Genomic DNA, 19,896 nt, shown 5'->3' on the forward strand with positions numbered 1-19,896 from the left:
CCACCTCAATTTTGAGGAGTGTGAAATTTGCTTTAGAGAAGTTTTTCACTGTGGTTTTCTAGGCAGGGGGTGGGATCGAGATGTGAATATCCAGTGAGATTAGTTTATGGTCTGATCTTACCAGTGAGGGATACACTTCTGGTCTGGAGCATAGAGTCCCCATGTTGGTGATGATCAGGTCCAGTATGTTTTCCCCTCTTGTGGGAGTGGTAACAAATTGTTCCATAGCATTTGAGTTTATAAATTCTAGGAACCTTTGGGCTAGGGTGTTGGAGCTAGAGTAATGCTCCCAGTCTATGTTTGGGTAGTTGAAGTCGCCCAATATAATGGTGTTTGGAGAGAACTTCATATTTTCTAGTGTTCTCAGGAAGGCCGAGTGGGGTTCCTGGGTTTGGGAGGGTGGTCTGTAGCAGGCTATAAACTGGAAGGCAGTTTTACCCACTGTTAGTTGCACATGGATAGTCTCTGATGCTTCATGCTTTGCCACCAACCTGGAGGTGTGGGTATCTTTGATGAATATCGATACTCCCCCTCCTTCTGTGGTTCGGTCCAAGTTTTGGGGCCGAAAAGCATGGTATGAGGTATAACCTGGTAGTGCTGGGGTGCTCTCGGGAGCCCTAAACCAGGTTTCTGTTACTGCACAGATATCGATGTTCTCCATGCTAAGGAGAGTTTCGAAAAGTGCATCTTGAGGTTTAGACTTCTGGCATTGAGTAGCATTACTCTTAGTTTCTTATCCCTTGTGATACCTATGGAGGTGGGTTTGTCTTTTGAGCCTTGCCTAAAAAAGGCACTATGGGGGTAGCAAGAGCCTTTGCCAATATCCGAAAGCCCAGGGGCGACGGGTGCAAGCCTTCTCTGGCTTTCTCTTAGCTGTTTTTGCTTAATTGCACTTAAAAAACCCATTTTACTGATGTTTATTGTTGCATTTCAGTTTAAAATAAAATTTTCTGTCTGTGCACTTGTTTTTTGCTTAAAGTATTATAATTTAAACTGCATTTGATTCTATAGGTGTCCCACTCAAGTGTGACCGCCTTTTATGTACATTGTTACTGTTTAAATTGCTTTTTACTGTTTAATTAAAAAAAAAATGAAAAAAACAAAAAAAGTTCTCTGTACTGCTGAATTCCCACCCTTTCCTATACTAGAATAGTCTGGATCCCAGCTCTGCTGGTTTCAGGACTTTAGTGTATTTCCTGAGTGTCCAGACCTTGTTGTGCCAGTGGGAGGTCTTTCTGCTTATCATTGAGAGGGATAAGCACTAGAGCAGCCTATCTGCCACAAGAGGAGTGTCTCCAGCTCTGAAAAGTTACCTTATTGGCCATTTTGAGCTAATTCCTATCCCTTTCAAGTTTCTGAGTTAAAAACCCATGTTTGCGCAGGTTTGCGCAGCACCGCGGGCCTAGGGTTAAAAGCATTCCCAGTGCCAGAAATTTTGCTCTTCAAATTTTCCCTTAGAACTTGCTGTTTTTTCAATAGCAGCACTAAAATCTGAATCGCTGTGACTAGCACTTGCTCTAGAACTGCTAAAAAGTACTTAAGAAACAGTAAACTAATACAAGCACTAAAATCCTCCCTGTCAATAAGGGAATCAACCATAGGCACTAAACAACCTAAAATTGCAAAGCACCTTGCCAAGGTAAGGAAAAACAGCTCTTGCACTTTACTAAAACTCACCTAACCATGCAGGTCCAAGGGTCAGCTCCAGGTGATATCTCCTTTCCACCTGGTGAATCTGAGCATATTGGGGCAATGCAGCAATTGCCTCATGTATACAGACAAACCGTTCCTCCTACCACCAAACACTACAACCTGTGAGAGATGCGAGTACATAGCCAAACTGGAAGCAAAGCTCTCTCCAAACAAGACTGTGCTAGACAGTCAAGAGGAGAAGGTAAACATCTGCACCACACCTCAAGCAACACACAGCCCTACAACACCCACACATAGCAACATGAAACCCACATATGTGGAGGCCCTTAACATTAACCTACTCAAACAATGAGGACCTACAAAGCTGAAACACAAACAAACACCAATCACAACCCAAGCAACCCATAGCTTACAACACCAGTGTGCCACTCAAAAACAGGCCCTAAGGCAAGACAACATACCAAACACTTTAGTAATAAGTGACTCTATAGTCAGGCACACTGATGTCCCACTTTCCAGACTGAACAAGGAGAAAATTACGGTCAGCTGCCTGTCGCCTGCTATGATCCGCCAGATAATGCATGCACTCAAGTCACTCCACAACAAATACAAATACAACTCTGTCATTGTTCATGTTGGAGTGAATGACTTGAGACGCACCTCCCTGGACTACATGAAAAGAGACATGGAAGAGCTCTCAGACCATGTGGCCCAGGCAGGTATGACCCTACCCCTAAGTAGCATCCTGCTTTCGCCCAGAATTATACCACAGTATAAGGAAAAAATTATTGACTTCAACAATTAGCTAAGCTTCTGGTGACATTCAAAGGGGATCCAGTATCTGTCTGCCTGAGATGACATGAACGACAAACCACGATGCTTTGCCAGAGATGGTCTGCACCTGTTGCCCCTGGGATATAGATGACTGGCTAAGGCTCTTGCACCCCTATAGTGCCTTTTTTAGGCAACATTCAAATGACAAAACCACCAACGTGACAGACATAAACATGCGAAATCTGAGGGTAATGCTACTCAATGCTAAAAGTCTAAACCTCAAAATGCACTATCTCGAGGCACTCCTAAAAATGGAAAACATCAATATCTGTGCAGTAAGTGAGACCTTGTTCAAGGCTCCAGACAGCACCCCTGCATTACCAGGCTATAATTCATATCACACCTTTCGGCCACCTAACCTGGACTGAAACAATAAAGGTGGAGGCGTGTCCATATTCATTAAGGATATCCACACCTCCAGGCTAGTTTCTCAGCATAATGCATCTGAGATTAGCCAAGTACAACTAACTCTGGGCAAGACCACAATCCAAAATGTAACTTGCTACAGTTCTCCCACCATGCCCCAGGATTCCCACTCCTCATTTCTTGGTACACTGGAAAATATTAGGGTACAACCCAACAACCTAATAATGGGCGATTTCAACTACTTCACCATTAGCTGGGAAAACTACTCATGTACCAACGCTTTTGCTCAATGTGTTCTGAAATTCATAAATTCCAACGCCTTGGATCAACTTATCCACAACCCCACCAGGAGCAGCAATATCCTAGACATGTTCATTACTAACATGGGCGACTGGTGTTCCACACCAGAGGTCAATTCCTCGCTGGTCAGATCCGAACACAAGCTAATCAGCCAAACACCCACATCCCGCCCCCACCCCCATTAAGGAAACCACCAAAAAAATTTCTCCAAAGCCAACTTCACGCTTCTTAAGACAGAAGTGGCAAACTTCACGACACCCGTGAAGATGGACAATAGAGGCACGACTGCTGAATCCTACACACATGCACTTTATAAGCACTTACACAAGTGCATGGATCATGCTATCCCTAACAGAATCAAGATGCTATCCTCCAAAAAAAGGAAGCCAATCTGGTGGTCCCCTGCCATAAATAAACTCTACAACAGAAGAAAGAAACTGTTGCAAAAAAGAGTAAAATCCCATGACTGGAAGAACTCCCTGGTCAGCCTCAGTAAAAAGCTGAGATACCTCATAAAATCCCCCAAACTAGTTATGAAAACAAAATCACCACTGATTCTAAAGACAACCACAAAGCATTCTATAGCTATGTCAAGAATCTCAATGGCAACACTCAGATCTGCTCTGAGTTACAGCACAATGGCACTAAATATACAGAATCAAATGATATTGCCAACATCCTGGCAGATAGATTCAGTGCTAACTTTATCACTCCTCAGCCCCTAAAGGGCCCATCTCCATAACGGAAGAATGCAAAGTTCCTGTAATCACAGGTAAAAACCACACTCTCCAAAGCCAAGAACACAGCATCCATGGGACCTGACAACATCCCAGGCTACATTCTACATCAACTACAGAATGAACTGGCACCCCACCTAAGCACCATGTTCAGTCATAGCCTCAACTCAGGCTTTGTGCCCACTGAATGGTGCACAGTTACAGTTATCCCACTCCACAAAGGGGGAGCCACCACAGACCCCGGGAACTACCACCCCATTAGCCTAACGAGCTTGGTCTGCAAGGCCATGGAACGTATCGTCATGGAACTTATAAACAAAGACATTGGTAAACTCCAAACTCTGGACCCCACCCAGTTCGGGTTTGTAAAAGGCAGATCATGTCTCCTAAACCTGATTGCCTTCTTTGAAGCAGTCAACAAAGCCGAAGATGAGAGTAAGGGGATTCACATAGCCTATCTAGATTTCGCCAAGGCTTTTGACACCATCCCCCACTCTGGAATTATAGATAAACTCACTAAACTAGGTATAAATCCCTATGTCACAATATGGGTTGTCAACTGGCTCACTGACAGAACCCACACTGTGAAGTTGCAGACTCCAAATCCGACTTCAGACCAATGACAAGTGGATTACCTCAGGGTTCAGTCATGGGTCCTCTCCTGTTTGGTATCTACTTTTCTGAAGTACAGGCTAACACAGAAGGTCTTTGGCTAATGAAGTTCACAGATGACTGCAAACTATGAGCCATAATTGAAACCCCTAATGATGTGGACATCCTACAAAAGGGCCTCACTGAGACAGATGCCTGGTATCAAAGCCATGGCCTCATGCTCAATGCCAAAAAGTGTATTGTCATCCCCTTTGTAAAAAACTCTGTACCCATGAGCTACCACATAGGTGGTAGTCTACTTAACACCGAAAGTGTGATAAGAAACCTTGGGACACAGGTGGACATTAGTCTCTCTTTTGATAATCATATTGCCACAGTAGTCAGGAAATCCTTCTACATGGCACACTTCATCACAAAAGGTTTTTCATCCAGGAAAAAAGAGGTCATTGTTCCTTTCTATTCGTCACTCATTAGACCTATTATAGAGTAGAACGCCCATTTTGGTATGTACCTCACAAGACATCTTCAACAATTGTAAAGGCTGCAGACATACCTCACAAAGAGGATTACACGCCTCAAACTGATGCCCTACGCAGACCGTATCAAAAAACTCCAGCTTTACTCCATCGCATATCACGTATTCAGAGGTAATCTCTGCCTAACATACAAAGCTTTGTCAAACCCAGAGCTGTTGGACATGATTCACTTAAAGAAATCCCAATCCCTTCAAGCTACATGCTCTAGGGACCTAAACCTTGTCACCACAATAAACAGAACATGCTGGAGGGATAAATTCCTGTCCCAGAGACTTCCCATACTCTGGAACAAACTACCTATCTATATCAAACAAAGCTCCTCATTAGCACTCTTCAAGAAAAATCTTGATGACTGGATAGGAATTAGGAAATTCACCCCGGGGATCACCTCTGTGGCTCTGCTCGACAGGGGCATAGGAAAATAATTTTCTTGGGTGGCAAAAGCCAGGGTATCTTTTTGGCTAGGCTTGTATAGACCCGAGGGCCGATAGCCTAGTACCTACTTATGAACCTATATCTTGTTCACAACATTTTAAGTACCTATTTAACATTGCTTGTAGCATACTGCTTCCAAAATTCCATGCTTTTACATGTCTTTTAGTAGCTACATTATTCAATATAGTATTATAGTGACCAAGCAGTAGTCTTGCCTGTCACATTCATTTCTTCATTTACTAATTCTACAATTACTAAATTTATCCATTTAAACAATTCAGTGAGCATATGGCAGGAAACTAATTCCAGATAAGGTGATAGTCTATTGTAGGATGCACACACACACACACACACACACACACACACACACACACACACACACACACACACACACACACACCACAGCACATAGTAGCTCACACATGGCATGCACATCTAAAGACAATTCTGACAGACTGGTAATTCATCTCTAGCAAGTCTTTAGTAGGTGAGAGGAAGCCAACGCAACCAGTAAAAACCTATGCAGACATAAGAAGAACATGAAGATTCCACACAGAAGGCACACTAGCACAGGAATGAATCAGAGAGCCAAGTGCTGTGAGGCAGAAACACTAACCCTTTTCCATTGTCCTACACATTTTAAAATATCCAACATAAATATAGTGCTCCTGACGTATGTAAAGTAAGATTATGTCTTATCTATTCAAGAAATCTTCAAAGCACCTTGATGACATGTATAATGAATTCAAATACTTTTCTCGGTTTAACTTCTGTATGATCTTGAATATAGCTGAACTCTTTCAGCAAAATGCAATCACTACCCCAGACCAAGATATTTTGTCCCTCCCTGTTGTCTTGTTTCTGTTTCATTTTCTTATCCTTGAAGAGTCTAAGTTCTTTTCTCTTTTTTGTCTATAACACCAGCAATAACAGTCTTCAACTTTTTGCAAATAGTTCTATTTGACATTTTAAAATGTGCATGCACCAATGATCTTTTCTTATTTCATTATTAAAAATAAGTCTTTTATTTTGACTGACAATAATGAAATTAAAAATACAATTCAGTCTAATAGAAATAAATGCATGCTGCTACTACTTATTGTTCGATAAAATTGCAAAAGTGGTGTCTTAATTCTAATATATTTTGAGATCAGTGTAATTATGTTTCTTCTATTCAATATATGCACATTTAATTTGTTTTAGTACTTTATAAATAAAATGACAGTACCTAACATCATATTCCTAAAAAAAACATAGTAACAAATTCATACTATGGCTTAAGAAATAGCATTTTTTTTCACTATTACACAGACATTCTTGTATTCAGGAATCCTAGCAAAAGAAAACAATAACTCCCAAAGGAAAAAATTCTGAAGCCATTTTTGATTAATATTTTTACAACCTAAAGGCTATTTAACACACCATAATTTCAGACTACCATCAATTACCTGGACCAGTGAGGAACCACGTAGACATTAATTGCATTTGTCAATGCTGGGAATTCAAGGCACTTCTTCTGAAAGGCAGTTCCAGTATTTGGACAAATCAACATCCAGCGGAAGTTCTGTTGAATGGACTGCAGAAAAAATTGCCATGCAGTCTCTTTTGTGTATGTGAGGCCAGTACTTGTTACCTATCACAGAAAATGATTAAATACATCAATAAAACTTCAACAGTATAACCAAAAAATTCTTTATTTTATCTGAACAAGAGGATTAAAAAATTAAGCATATGGGAATAATTAGCTTGATTCAATACCTGATATGATCTTACAAATTAAATCAAGTCAGGATGTTCTTGTAGTTGCAAATGTAAAATTCTTAATCTGAAATAGAAAGGTGGACTCAATCTCTTCAGCTGGTAACAAGCAATGATGCTAATAATATTAAGAAGCATGACAGTTGCCATACAAAACTATCATGTGTAGAAGTTTTCATAAATCATACAAAAACAGCACATCAGATAGTCAAAAGTGGTCAGCAGTGTGACACTCTTCAGTGCACATTTTACACACACTGCTATCAGCAGAAAGTTTAAATTATTTTAAAATTAAAATGCATTAAAAGCTCTGAATATCATAAGAAATAGCAAATTTTAAAACAGAAATGCATCCTAATATGTGTATTTCAGAGTTTCTGTTGTGGAATAAAGGTTCAAAATGATGTGCAGAGAAAACATGTGCTAGTGTCAAATGGTGATTGTCATTAGATGTTTACTTTGTCAATAGTGGTTGAAGATATGTGACTACAAATATTCAGAGGCACAAAAGATATTAGAATAAAGAAGACAGTTTATCACTGCTTTCCACTGATTTATTAGCATCTGGAATGAGATATCACTTGTCACAATTTACAACAGGATGAGTGCCAACAGCTGTAAATGCAGACATTGCATGCATAATGTACTGGGAGGGAGGAGTTGCAGTCGTGAGGTTTCCCAGTAATAAAATCCGAAACTATGCAACTGAACTTTGCACTGCAAAGAATAGATGCATGATCATAAATTCTTATTTTGATAGTAATGCATGGATTGGAAGATGATTATGTATAAAGAAATGAAAATTTTCTTTTTGCATGCAAAGAAAATTTCCTTTGATATGAAAAAAATTACTCTATGATAGACATGGCAGACAGTTTTATATCCAATTTTGGTTGAATATATTAAAAATGTATAAAATTAGGAAGATAATTGGGAGTCATAAGACTAAAAAATCCACAATGCACCTAGATTTGCCAGAACCTGATAACATATCACATGCTTCATATATTATAAATAGACGAACATAGGTCCTTCGTACCATAATTAAAGTCTTCTCCATCAAACTGAATGCATTGTAGCATATCATTTGGGTAATCCAAAAATTAATACCCTGTCTTCACTCCCTGAAATGTCAGTATACCTAAACAAAAATGATAATGTTTATGTCTGATGGATACTTCTCCATTTCATCTTCCTTAGGACACAACAAGATGTATTCATGTCTAGAATTACCTGTCCAATCTTTTCCCCTAAGAATAATAAATATAGCATTTCTTCCAGTGTTCCCACCCTCCAACTTCCCAACCATGTTAATAACTCATAGCAGCCTACTGATGCCTCTCAAAATGTCTGCAGTTCACCCTACTGATGTATCTAGCATCAAGCATTGCTTGTTCATATTTGCATTAATTATTATAAAACCATTCCATATATCAGGTATGAGAAGATTTAATCTTAAAACTAACACAATGAGAAATACAAATGTATTGATGTTTAACCTCTGTTTAGTGCAGGTGACAAGATAATGAAAATTATTTGTATACTATTTATTTGTGCTGTGATCATTTTCATATTTCTCTAAATATCTCAACAATTAAGTGACACAGTTAGAACTGCTTAGCATTATATGAAATACGCTGCTGGCAGTATCTGTGTTGCTTGAATTGTTAGTAAGATATTGCAAGCTGTTCATTCATTACAAAATTCATATTTACTGTGGTTATTGTGGCTTGTAAAATACAGTTCAAGTCCTTGAGATGAATGCATGTAAGCACTGTAAAAGTTACTTTGAACTGAATAGTTTGCCATTTACTGTTTCCTAGTAACACTTATGGTTGTAAAGATATAAATATTTGTTAAGAGTGGCCAATAGCTTCACTGTTTTAAAAGGCTTAGGGCACACCCATTGGGAGATAGAGTACAAACTTAAAAGCGCTCCATTGGAGAGAATGAGATAAAGTTAAGTGCACATGTCTAAAATCAATCAGCCATCTCTCACCTATCATAATAGTAGTAATGAAAATTCATATCTGCTTGTGTGCAGTTTCACTCCTCTCACCACTTCCTCCCTTTCATAATAGTATACTAAGTAGTCATACCAAAGATATCTATGGTTCACACCTCTCACCTCCGACACATGCTTTTTATTTATTTTGATCTGTTCCCCAAAGCTAACCATCATGCCCTCTGAGCTGCTCCATAAATCCATTTGCCTTTCTAAGCAAAAGTTTTTCAGCACATTTATTCCCTGAGGTAAGGGTTAAATGAACTGGCATTGCAGTCTGTCATATGTGCACTGGGAGACTGGTGTTTTTTTGTTTTTTTTTTGTTACATTATTCCCTATACACCTTTTGCAAATGCAATTTTCTTGGACATTATGATATTGCTGGGTTTGACAAAATGTCCACATTTGATCTACAATGGAGCTGGCAATTAATTATTTCATCATTTCTATATAAATCCGTTTTAGCTGAATAATGAAAATCCATGCCTAATATGCCTTTTCTAAATATAAGAAGAAAAATGTCCAACCTGTGGGGAAGAATAGTTAATATCCGAGTGAAATGTTCTACGTGGAAGGAAAACAAGTGATCTTTTTATTATAGCATACCTTTAAATAACCTTTAGGATACATTTAGTGGTACTGCAGCACCTACTAGTTCTGCACAGTAAACTCTCAGGGGGATCGGTAGATGCCGGATAACTGTAGTGTCTGGTTGCTTGAGAGTTACTATTAAAAATAGGCATAACTAATACTGTACCCTATACTATTTGTTTGGTTTGACTTGTTCTCAGGTTGGGGAGAGAGGGAATTTAATCCTATCTTCATTTTTACAACTCTAAAACTCTAAAAACATTCTGCAGGGGGGGGGTGCAGCACATGAAAATTGTACTGTATTTCTTCAATAATTTTTCTGGTTGCTTGAGAGTGCTGGTTGCTTAAGTTCTGGTTAACTGAGAGTTTACTGTATATATTTTGTCTTTATTATGAGTATTTTCCCCTTCAAATATGTATAATCTGTGAAATGGAAAATCTTTAATAAAAGTTATCCAATTAAAAGGTTAAGAAATGGATCATCTACACTATCATTTCCATTTAAAATGGAGTTTATCAAGTAAAGTTTGAAGCATTAGTCATTTCAACACATGAAGAGGATACATCTAGTACTGGGGTTTGCTAGGATTGGACTGACTTACTAAATCTATCAGTGCCTTTCTGATCAGACAACAAAATAATAAAAGCAACTTCTTAAAGGAAACTTGATCCCAATCATTTCAGAGACACAACTTAGTTCTTTAAAGGCTTGCATCAGACACTAGCAAAAAGAAATGAAATTGTGAATCTCAGAACCATGCAATCCATCCTAGCTAATATAGAAGAGAAGGACTCACAGTACAAACTGTAAAATGTGCTGCATATTATTTCATGAAATAAAATACTTTTGCAAGAGTGCATTAAAGGTGGCAGCCCCCAATATTTTCAAACTAATATGGCTAAAAAAAAAGATGTTATGTACTCATTATAACGTTCCATGTGAGTTGTCTATCTTGTCTTCATTCTGTACTGATGGGTTCGGAACCGATCGTCGGTTCCGACTCGGCTTCTTACTAAAGCTCGAGGTCTCCAGCCAGCTCATGGCTCATTCCCTATCCCATGATGCTCTAGTGCTTTCAGATCTTGTTTGCTGATATCCTTATATATGTATATACACACATATATATAGAGCCCCTATCTAACACTCTTCAAGAGAAACCTTGATGAGTGGATGGGTAACAGAAAATACACCCCTGGGATCACTTCATTGGCTCTGCTTGACAGAGGATCAGTTAATTACTCAATGGGGCGGCGAAAGCCGACACACTCTGGCTAGGCTTATAAATGCCCTCGGGCAGATAGCCTAGTACCTACCTATGAACCTATATAAATATATATATATATATATATATATATATATATATATATATATATATATATATAGGTATATATATATTACTTTATAAGCCAAGAAGAGGATCAAAGCAAATTAGATGTCCAACTAAAACCCTCTCGATCCTCCAAAATCTAAAGGCTGGGGGTTGGAGGATGGGACGTAAAAATGAAGACGAGATGGACAACTCACATGGAATGTTATGGTGAGTATATAACTTCTTTATGTGAAGTTGTCCTAGCTCATATTCATTCTGTACTGATGGGACAGCATCCCTAGCACCATTTTTCTTGGGTGACTCACAGGAGAATATTCTTCGGAACACCAGACCCAAAAGAGGCCCTGTCCCTGGAGGCCAAATCGACTTTGTAATGAGTGATACAGGTATGAGGCCTTGCCCACAATGCTGCTGCACAAATAGCATCTATAGGTAACTTTGCATGGAAAGCATCAGAAGTTGAAATACCTCTAGAAGAATGAGCCCTTATTTTGTCTGGCAGCTGTTTGCCTACTGATTGATAAATAAATGAGATAAAATTTGATACCATCTGGATAAAGTAGATTTTGTTACTGCAGCACCTTTTTTGTTATCCAAAAAGTAAATGAAATGCTGGTCAGATTTTCTGAATTCTTCTGTGTAAATAGAAGTGTAACTGTCTATGAACATCAAGCTGGTGTAGCATATATTCTGCCTTATTGCCATACTTGGGGAAAAAACACAGGCAGTCCTATGGATTGGTTTATACTGAATCTCTACATACTTTTGGTAAAAATGAAGGGTTTGTGCATAGTGAGACTCTGTTATTGTGAAATAACATGTACGGACGTTAGATTGGCAAGGCTTATAACTCAGAAATTCTCCTAGCTAACGTGATTGCCACTAGGAAAATAATTTCCCAAGACAGGAATTTTAAGTTGCAAGATGATGCAGGTTCAAAAGGGGGAAATATTATATGGGATAAAACAAAATTTAGATTCCATGGTGGAAGGAGTGGTTTTATGGGTGGTTTTAACAAATTTATGCCTCTCAGAAATGCTTTTGATAGTCTGTGGGACATAATATTTGGTCCTTCATTCCCAATGTGAAAATTAGAGATTGCTGCTAATTGGACTCGAATGGTTGCTGAAGCTGTTCCCTCATTAAAAAGCTTAGCCAAAAATTCTAGACTGGATGATAAAGGTGCTGAATAAGGATCAATATGATTCTGTAAGGGCCCAGATTGAAAATCTTTTCCATTTGCTGAGGTATAGTCTTCTCGCAGGGTCTATATTAGATGCACGACCGCTTAAATGTTCGAATCTCTAAAGGTCGACCCTTAGACATTGAACAGTGAAGCGATCGACTTTTTTACACAAATTAAAAAAAAAATGCAGAAGTCAAAAATCAAAACTAAAGGGTTTACACAGGGGGGCAATCACCTCTGCACCCCCCACACCCCCCTACTTTAATATACCAACTCCAAGATCGCATCACAGTGTAGGGAATGGGAAATCTCCCATTTCCGCACTGTAGTTCACTGAAGTGCGATCTCGGAGTTGTAATATTTAAGTAGCGGGGGGTGGGGGTGTGGGGGGGCTTGCCCCCCTGCTTAAACCCTTTCTTCATGCTTGTGTTTTTTTTTATTTACTTTTTTACAATTTCGAATGCTTAAGTGTTCGATCTGTCAGGGTCGACCTTTACAGATTCGAACATTTAAGCGTTCGTTCTAGTAATATAGACCCTTCTCGCAGACGTCTTATGAGAAGACATCAGGATGTGTTGAACTTCTGAGGTAAACTTCTGTAGCCTGGCTATGTTTGGAATTGGAGCAGCCATGCTGTTAACTTGAGGGAGTGAAGAGATGGATGGAGGACCCCTGACGAATAGGTCAGAAGATCTGGCACTGGGTCCAGAATCCGAGGATGAGGCCTCAAGAAGGAGAACCAGATTTGATGAGGCCAGTAGGGGGCTGTCAGAATGAAGGTCCTCCCCAAAGTGCTGGCTTTCTTAAGAACTCTGGGTATTAGAGGAAAGGGAGGAAAAGCATACAGGAGACCCAGGGGCCAATCATGTACAAGTGCATCCCATGGGGATTTCCCAGATGGGGGAATTAGGGCAAAAAAGCTGCTGCGTTTTGTGTTCATGGACATGGCAAAAAGATCGCAGCAAGTCTGCCTCCATGGTGGTTCGTTGCAGTTTTTGTTTCTCAAGTCTGCCTCCATGTGCGAAAAATCATTTCTGTTTCTTCTCGCTTTAGGGATCACTCATGTAGCATCAAAATTGCTCTGCTGAGTTTATCTGCTATCGCGTTGGATTTCCCCGGGATGTGCATTGCTGCCGGAAAGCATTGGGAGAACTTTGCCACTGCCATACTCTTAGGGCCTCTTGACAAATGGGGTAAGATCTGGTTCCTCCTTGTTTGTTTAGGTACCATACTACTGACATGTTGTCTGTCTGTATTGCAATCATACCTATCGGAAGAGAGTCTTGGAATGCTTGCAACACCATCAGCACTGCTCTCATCTCTAGTACACTGATGTGCAAATGAGCCTTGTGGTCCTGCCAAGTGCCTTGGGCTGTTCTTCCCTGATAATGCCACCCACCCAGCCTATCTGGGAGGCATCCTTGGTCCCTGTGGCTACTGGAGTAGGGGGAATAAAAGATCAACCTAGCGTTACTTGATCTGAGTGAAGCCACAAATGAAGGTCTCTATTGCAGGATTCCATTATGTTATCCAATGCAACATAGGAAGTTCTTGCATGGACCACTGGGTGAATAGAAGCCACTGAAGGATTCTCATTTGTAGTCTTGCTTGTGGGATTACATTTATTGCTGCTACCATTGTCTCCAGCATATTTAGGACTGTCCTTGCTTGAACCTTGAATTTGAAGAGGAGATCCCATATTTGAAGTCGAAGGGCATGCACCCTGTCTCATGAAAGTCTGATGATCAATTTTTTTGTATCTAACTCTGCGCCTATAAAAACAATAGGTTGAGATGGCAATAAGGCACACTTTTCATAATTTACTGAAATCCCTAGTTGAACACAGAGTTTTAAGGTAGTGTCTCTTGCTTGCATGAGTAGATGCTTGGTGGTGGCAGTTAGTAGCCAGTCATCCAGATATGGAAACACCCGGAATCCTAAACATCTCAGGTGAGCCATGACTACTGCCATGCATTTGAACACTCTGGGGGCTGTAGTGAGGCCAAAGGGCACAGGTTGAAATTGAAAATGACTGGCTCCCAGCAGAAAGTGCAGATGACTCCTGGATAGCTTGACCATTCTTATGTGGTAGTACGCATCCTGGAGGTCTATAGAGCACATCTAATTGTCTTTTCCTAGAAAAGGAAGTATTGACTGCAATGTGACCGTCCGGAACTTTGTCTTTTTTACTGACTTGTTCAGTCTGTTGAGATCTAGTATAGGTCTCCAGTCCCGTTTTCTTTGAAACCAAAAATAACCTTGAGTAAGTCCCGGATCCTATCTGGTCTGCAGGGACCGACTGGATGACTCTTTTTTCTAGCAAATTTTGAATTTCTATGGTTGCATGTTCCCTGTGACTGGGTGGAACATCCAGGATCCTTTTTATTTGTGGAGGTGGCATGGAAAAGGGTATTGAGTAACCTCTGGATATAATGCTTTGTACCCACATGTCTTTTGTTATTTTTAGCAAGGTGTCTGGGTACAAAGATAAGCACCCCCCGACTGCCTCTAGACAGGAACAGACAGGCCTCCTTTCAGGAGCGCTGAAAGGGCTCACCAAAGAAAGAGTCTCAGTTGCCCTGGTTTTGCGGACCCCTCTGCCATGTGGTTGGCATCTTCAATTATTACCTCCTCCTCTGCCCCTGGAGGAAGGTTCACCATATATGTCTTGAAAGGCTCTCTGGGGTTTTTGAAACCACATTTTTCCTCCCTTTTGACCCATGGATAGGGTCTAGAAGGTGTGGAAAAATGGACTCTGATGGCAGAGAGAGTCTTTCCTTCCTGTTCACACCTGGTTAGTGTTTGTTTGACTTTTGTCCTGAACAAGGACGAGCCATCAAATCGAATGGGGTATTAACAAAGGATGACTTGTTACACAAGCACATCCAGGAATGTCACCTAAGGGCAATTCCTGAACCTGCCGACCGACTCACTCTATCAGCTGCATAAGAAATGAGCCTCGTGGATGAGTTGACTATGAATTGAGGGTGGCAAGCTGTGAAGATACCTTATCTTGCTACCCTCGCAGCTACTGTACCCTGGAGAGTATCTCCAAGCTCTTTTAGGAGGTCTCTCTGTAACCTTGTGAAATGTGTAAGATAATTCAGGAACCTGAGTCTAAAGGCCACTGAAGAAAACATGCACTTTCCGTATCTGTCCATCGTGTGAGATTCTTTGTTCAGAGAATGGACAGATGTGGGCCTCTCTGATAACTCCTTTTTGGTGGCCACCGTCATACCATAGCATCTACAGGGACTCCTTTTGTTAAGAAAGTTTTGTCTTCTGGGGAGGTAATGAACTTATTAGGCCTCCTAGGAGACTCCCACACCTTTCAACAAACTAACTCCATGAGTTCATCGAAAGGCGGAGACACCCAGGTGGTGGAAGGGTGAGACCTTAACGCCTTTAGGTAGATGGACTTTTTGTGAGAAGGGGTAATGGGCTTCCAGCCATCTTTCTGTTTAAGGATTTCCAAGATGTCTGCAAAGGAAACATCCTCAGAGGGCAACCGTGGGGACCCTTCTGATTCATCGAGGTCCATATCGGATGTGACTGACTCCTCAAGAGAGTCCAAATGCCTCCTCTTATACAATCTCTTCTGAGGGAACTCTTCAGGACATTCTGGAGAGGCTTCAGAAGAGAGGGATTTGACCACTGGGGTATCCTGAGGCTTCGGGTTTCTACACTTCTGTGGAATCAGCTGTGCAGAGACAGATACTGCTGCTTTTGGGGAGGGAATGTTAAGATCAGACTGTGAGGATGCCAATGGGGACAGTGCTCTCTTCACAGCCATGAACCCCCCCCCCACGCATGGTCCAAAGAGACTCCCAGTTACAAGGAATCAGAAGACCTTCCCAGTACCACAGAGGGCGGCTCCTAGGCCGAGGTAGGAGTCGAACTCACCCGAGCTAAAGCCCCAAGAGGCAAGTTCAGAACCGAAAAAGTCTTGGTCTGACTGTCCTCCCTGGATCTGACTGGAGAATGTCGGTTCCTAGATACCTCAGATGGCAGCAAGGTAGTCAGAGCAGTTGAAACTGATGAACCAGAAGCAGGTCTCAGCTCTGACAGTTCCACCACTTTGAGTTCCACACATTCCAGCTCAGAAGCCACAACTCATGTCAGAGGAAGAATTGAAGATAAAGGGATGGGTCCAGTAGGCTCCGAGACCTTCTGATTTGGTTCCAACAAAAGTTTGGCCAGTGCTGGTGTCCTCAGCAGTCTCTGCCACCACACAATCCACATCATAATCAGAGAGGCTTTTGGAGGATCAAAAGGATGGGGCAGATGCTACAGATTGTAAGAAAGGAGACCTGAGAGTCAGAAATACCGGCTCCAAAGCAGGGGTGACTCATAACTTGCACTACCATCGGCTCCAACATAGATGGAGCCAAGGTGGAAGGACTCTTGGTATCAGATTGTTTAGTCACTGTCAGAGACTTCTTGGGTAACTTTGTGGATGGTTCCAACCTTCCTGAAGAGGAAGAAGATGATCTCATTGAAGTCTTTTCAGGTTGTGTAGGAGACATGGATTTCTTTGAACTACTGTGATCCGGTTGAAGAGCTTCTGAGAAAGCACACTTTAGCAATCCTTTCCATACTAATTTATTTTTTTTCTCATGGAGAACCCTGGAGCTGAAGGAGTGGCATAAGGAGCAGAACTCCTGCAAATGAACTACCACCAGGCAGTAAACACACTCCGTATGTCCATCTGTAATCAATATCTTCTGTGTGCATTTGGGGCACTTTTTAAAACCCAAAGGTTTCACTTCCTTAGCTTGCTTTGACATTTTAACGTTCACAATCACTCGAAGAAAGAATAGCCTTCTAAGTAAAATGGGCTCTATCTCTCTCTCTCTCTAAATTAAATGAGCTACAAATACAATTCTGAAAGGTCATGCACACACATTTTTAGAACAACGCACAGGAATGCTATGCAAAAAGGTATTTAATATTACTAAAAGGTAAAGGAACACAACTATCTAAAAGTCCTCTAAGTACTAAATGCTAAATGCAAAAACACTAATCCACCACACTGCAAATGGGATGGGGAAATTTTACAGGCCTAACCAACAACAGCCCAAAAAAACACACAAAGCATACTAAAAATATAAAGGAGATATAAAGAGTACGCTCTCTATAAAAGACGTGAGTGAAACTTTAGATTTTAAAGTAATAAAAGGAAGCTTAAATATCGTAATATGATAAAATATCAAAAATGTAAGTAAGTCACTTAGCCAGAGCTAGTTGAAAACCCAATCTGTTTCAGCGGCAAATTATTTATTTATTGTTTATGTATTTGCTTTTGTTAACCAGGAAAGTCCACTGGGCTGAAATGAGCCCATTTTCAGTGGAAGCCCGGGGAGAAAAGCTCCAAAACAAAAAAAAAACAATGTACATAATTAAGAGATTATTTAGAGAGTTAATAACAGCATTTGAGGAAGGAACTAGAGCATCATGGGATAGGGAATGAGCCACAAGCTGGTTGGAGACCTCAAGCTTTAGTAAACGGCCGAGTCGGTTCCGAACCCATCAGTACAGAATGAAAACGAGATAAGACAACTTCACATTATAACTTCTCTATGACGAAAGCTATGCCTAGACTGTTGAAAGAAGTCAAATTCTTGATGACATTGAAATGTAGCTCTAAACAGCGTCTGCTTATATAAGACTAAGTATGAGTACATTTGGTTCTGTGACAGGAAAACATATAATTGGGCATTTGTTTAACATCCTGGTACTGAAAAGTTGTCAAAAGATAGGAAGGACAAGAGGAATTTCTGAATCATTGTACTAAGCCCAAAGAATTTCCTTTGGGATTTCTTCATGGAAGCATGCACATAAGCATCCACCAGTCCCAGAGAAAACATACATTGTTGCTTGAGAAAGCAGTAAAGCAGAAACTTTAAAGTCACTATTTGTTACTTTTTTGAATTAAATGAAAAAAGTAAGATGGTACAAATCTAGAAATTATCTCTAAAGTCTTACATTTTTAACAACTAAAAAGAATATGGTGCAGAACTGTTTTATCCTGTCTCCTTTTCTACACAACACACTTTTACATATGCTATTTCATTAATGTTGTGAATGCTATTATATGTTTACAGGAATTGCACTTGCTATTGACCCTGAACTAATCAAATAAACATAACTAAGGAGAATCACCATTCTGAAAAGAAAAAAATAATCCACAGTATCCCCTTTACTGACCTAATAAAAAGTCTTCCTATTTAAACCCCTGTTAAGAATTCTGCAGCAATCTGTCCATAGCAATGTATTTCATAGATTATAATGGCAACCTGCCAGTTAAAGCACCTGCTTAAGAATGACAGATTTAAATTTTGCAGTTGCTAATATACCCAAGACTGTTTGCTTATGATTTTTCCAGGAATCAAAGCATAAGATATAAAACTAATTACAGTTCAAATGAGGGCAGTAATTATCACATAAATGTCATCCCTATTTAACCACAATATGGCAGACAAAATGGTAGGAGTTCACATCTGTGAAAAATGGAGGCTGTTCATAGCCCAGAAAGGAACTTGCCATTGAACACAACACTTCGATCCAAAACTGGGAAATGAAATAACATTTATCTTAGCTGATAAAGCAAAACAATCTTTAGGCTAAACATAGTGCTTCTAATGGCTAAAAGAGAAATGAATAAATAATATATATTACAACTGCTTCAGAATAAAATGCATGAATGAAAAAGAGATTACAGCCACCATTTTGTAAATTCTCTCTCTCTCTATATATATATATATATATATATATATATATATATATATATATATATATATAGGGGTTATTTTCTGAAGCTCAAAATCCCATATGACCGAAACTCATTTTTGCGAGATGAAAATCGCAAAACCTTGAATATCCGAACAGCAAATTTACCCAGAATAAGTAAACAGTTGCCCAGCATGCCCTTTTCTCCACTGTAGTGTGATCCTGGAGTTGGTATATTTAGTTAGGAGGATCCATATCAGATCCACGAAACCACACTTCCCCAACAACCAAATCACCGAGACTACATCCACGACAATGGTAAGTATAAGTATTATGTAATGGAATGTATTCCCGTTTCAGCAATACAACTAAAAAACAAAAAGTAACATGTGTAAAGCAGGGGGGGCAAGACTCCCACACCCCCCTACTTAAATATACCAACTCCGAGATTGCACCACATTGCGGAAATGGGAATACATCCTGTTCTGCACTACTCATCATTGTCAGGGATCTCCTCCATTGGCGATGTGGTCTTGGTGATCTGGTCATCGGGGAAGTGTGGCTTTTTCGATCTGACAAGTTCCCAGTTAGGAGGGTTGTGGGGGACATAACCCCCACCCCCCAACTAGGTGGGCTTTATTTACTACTGTGTATGTTTTGTTTAGTCTGGGCAAGTGTTTACTTACCCTGTGAAAAATTCACCACTTGGGTATTCCAGGTTTCGCAATTTTTGTCTTTCAAAAATGAGTTTCAATTATATGGGATTTCAAGGTTTAGAAACTGATCCATATACAAACATATAGATGTACATCAGAATTTCTG

At 40.1% G+C, this 19,896-nt stretch overlaps 1 protein-coding gene across 1 annotated transcript in view; it reads right to left on the reverse strand.

Moving 5' to 3' along the window:
• The window catches only part of LOC122787923 (dynein beta chain, flagellar outer arm-like), a 5,188,001-nt gene that overhangs the window by 2,014,219 nt on the left and 3,153,886 nt on the right, over nucleotides 1–19,896 (reverse strand). The window contains exon 66 of the mRNA XM_044054850.1: nucleotides 6,922–7,106. Within this exon, the coding sequence (XP_043910785.1) occupies nucleotides 6,922–7,106 (185 nt within the window). The remainder of the gene's footprint in view (nucleotides 1–6,921; nucleotides 7,107–19,896) is intronic.

Source organism: Protopterus annectens, chromosome 13.part0, assembly GCF_019279795.1.
Source record: "Protopterus annectens isolate FY-2018-M chromosome 13.part0, PAN1.0, whole genome shotgun sequence".
NCBI classification, from domain to species: domain Eukaryota; kingdom Metazoa; phylum Chordata; order Ceratodontiformes; family Protopteridae; genus Protopterus; species Protopterus annectens.